The 1,029-nt window shown below is 58.1% G+C and overlaps 1 protein-coding gene across 1 annotated transcript; it reads left to right on the forward strand.

Moving 5' to 3' along the window:
• Positions 1–466: 466 nt before the first annotated feature.
• Positions 467–885, forward strand: SPRG_11451 (hypothetical protein; the record flags this gene model as incomplete). Its single annotated transcript, XM_012350460.1, has 2 exons — positions 467–829; positions 877–885. The coding sequence occupies 2 exons, from the start codon at positions 467–469 to the stop codon at positions 883–885; spliced, it is 372 nt and encodes a 123-aa protein (XP_012205850.1).
• Positions 886–1,029: the final 144 nt, after the last annotated feature.

Genomic DNA, 1,029 nt, shown 5'->3' on the forward strand with positions numbered 1-1,029 from the left:
CCGTCAAGGCGGCACGCGTCGCTCAACTGCACTTGCACCACAACCTCGTCCAAGAGCCCGAGCAACCTGCTCTTCGTCAACTTCTCCGGCTCCTCGCCCAACACGAGTGGCCGCGACGTCACCTCGTCCCGCGGATCGCGCTCCTGCCTCCGCCTGCCTAAATCAAGTCCCTCAACCGAGTACACACAACGAAGAAAGTCCGACAATTTTATTTAGCATAGTTTTATCTATTGTAATAGAGGACCCACTTCAACAACAACAACAACAACGATCGCACACCGGCATCCCACTTTGCTAGTAAGCTTTAGTGCGCACCCATCACCTCCAATACAGGACATACTACTACGGAACGGTAGCATGGATAACATATACTAGTACGGCCTTATTTTGTTGTTGGGGAATGCTCCAATGACAGATGTTGGAGCACCGACACATGTGTTCAGATCAGATGTTATATGTCGCCAACATGCGGCCGTCCGTGCAGACGCCTACAGGATCGTCGATCGGCTCCGGAAGCCACTCGCCCGGTCATTTCATTTTGAACGTGACGGTTACAACGAACATGCCGGGCGCGCTCCGGCGGCTGAGCCGGCTCGCGACGTCCACGGACCTCGAAGTCAAGTGGGGCGCGCGCTTTCGCCGACCGCTGCTCGTCTGGGTCTACGTGCAGCATCTCATGACATTTGTCTACTTTGGCCTTCTCGGCGCCATGCACCTCACGCTCGACCTCGGCATGCGCGTGGCGATGCGCAGCTACGCCAGCGGTCCGTCCGGCGCGCTCCTCGTCCTCACGGGCGTCTTGCACTGCTGGCCCTTTCTACCGCAGCGTGTGCGGCAGCGCTGCATCCAAACCTGGCAGCGTCAAGGTCACATGAGGGGGCATAGCAGGCGATTGTCCGTGTGCGGCCGCCGCCTCGTGCCATCGACCAACGTTCAAATCGCACTCGGTCATTTCGTCGCCATCGCATGCGAGACGTACACCGTCATACGACATGTCGTGTCGGATTGTGCACGCGCATCTCGCGGGCT

The sequence above is a fragment of the Saprolegnia parasitica genome (assembly GCF_000151545.1).
Source record: "Saprolegnia parasitica CBS 223.65 unplaced genomic scaffold supercont2.66, whole genome shotgun sequence".
Taxonomy (NCBI): domain Eukaryota; phylum Oomycota; class Saprolegniomycetes; order Saprolegniales; family Saprolegniaceae; genus Saprolegnia; species Saprolegnia parasitica.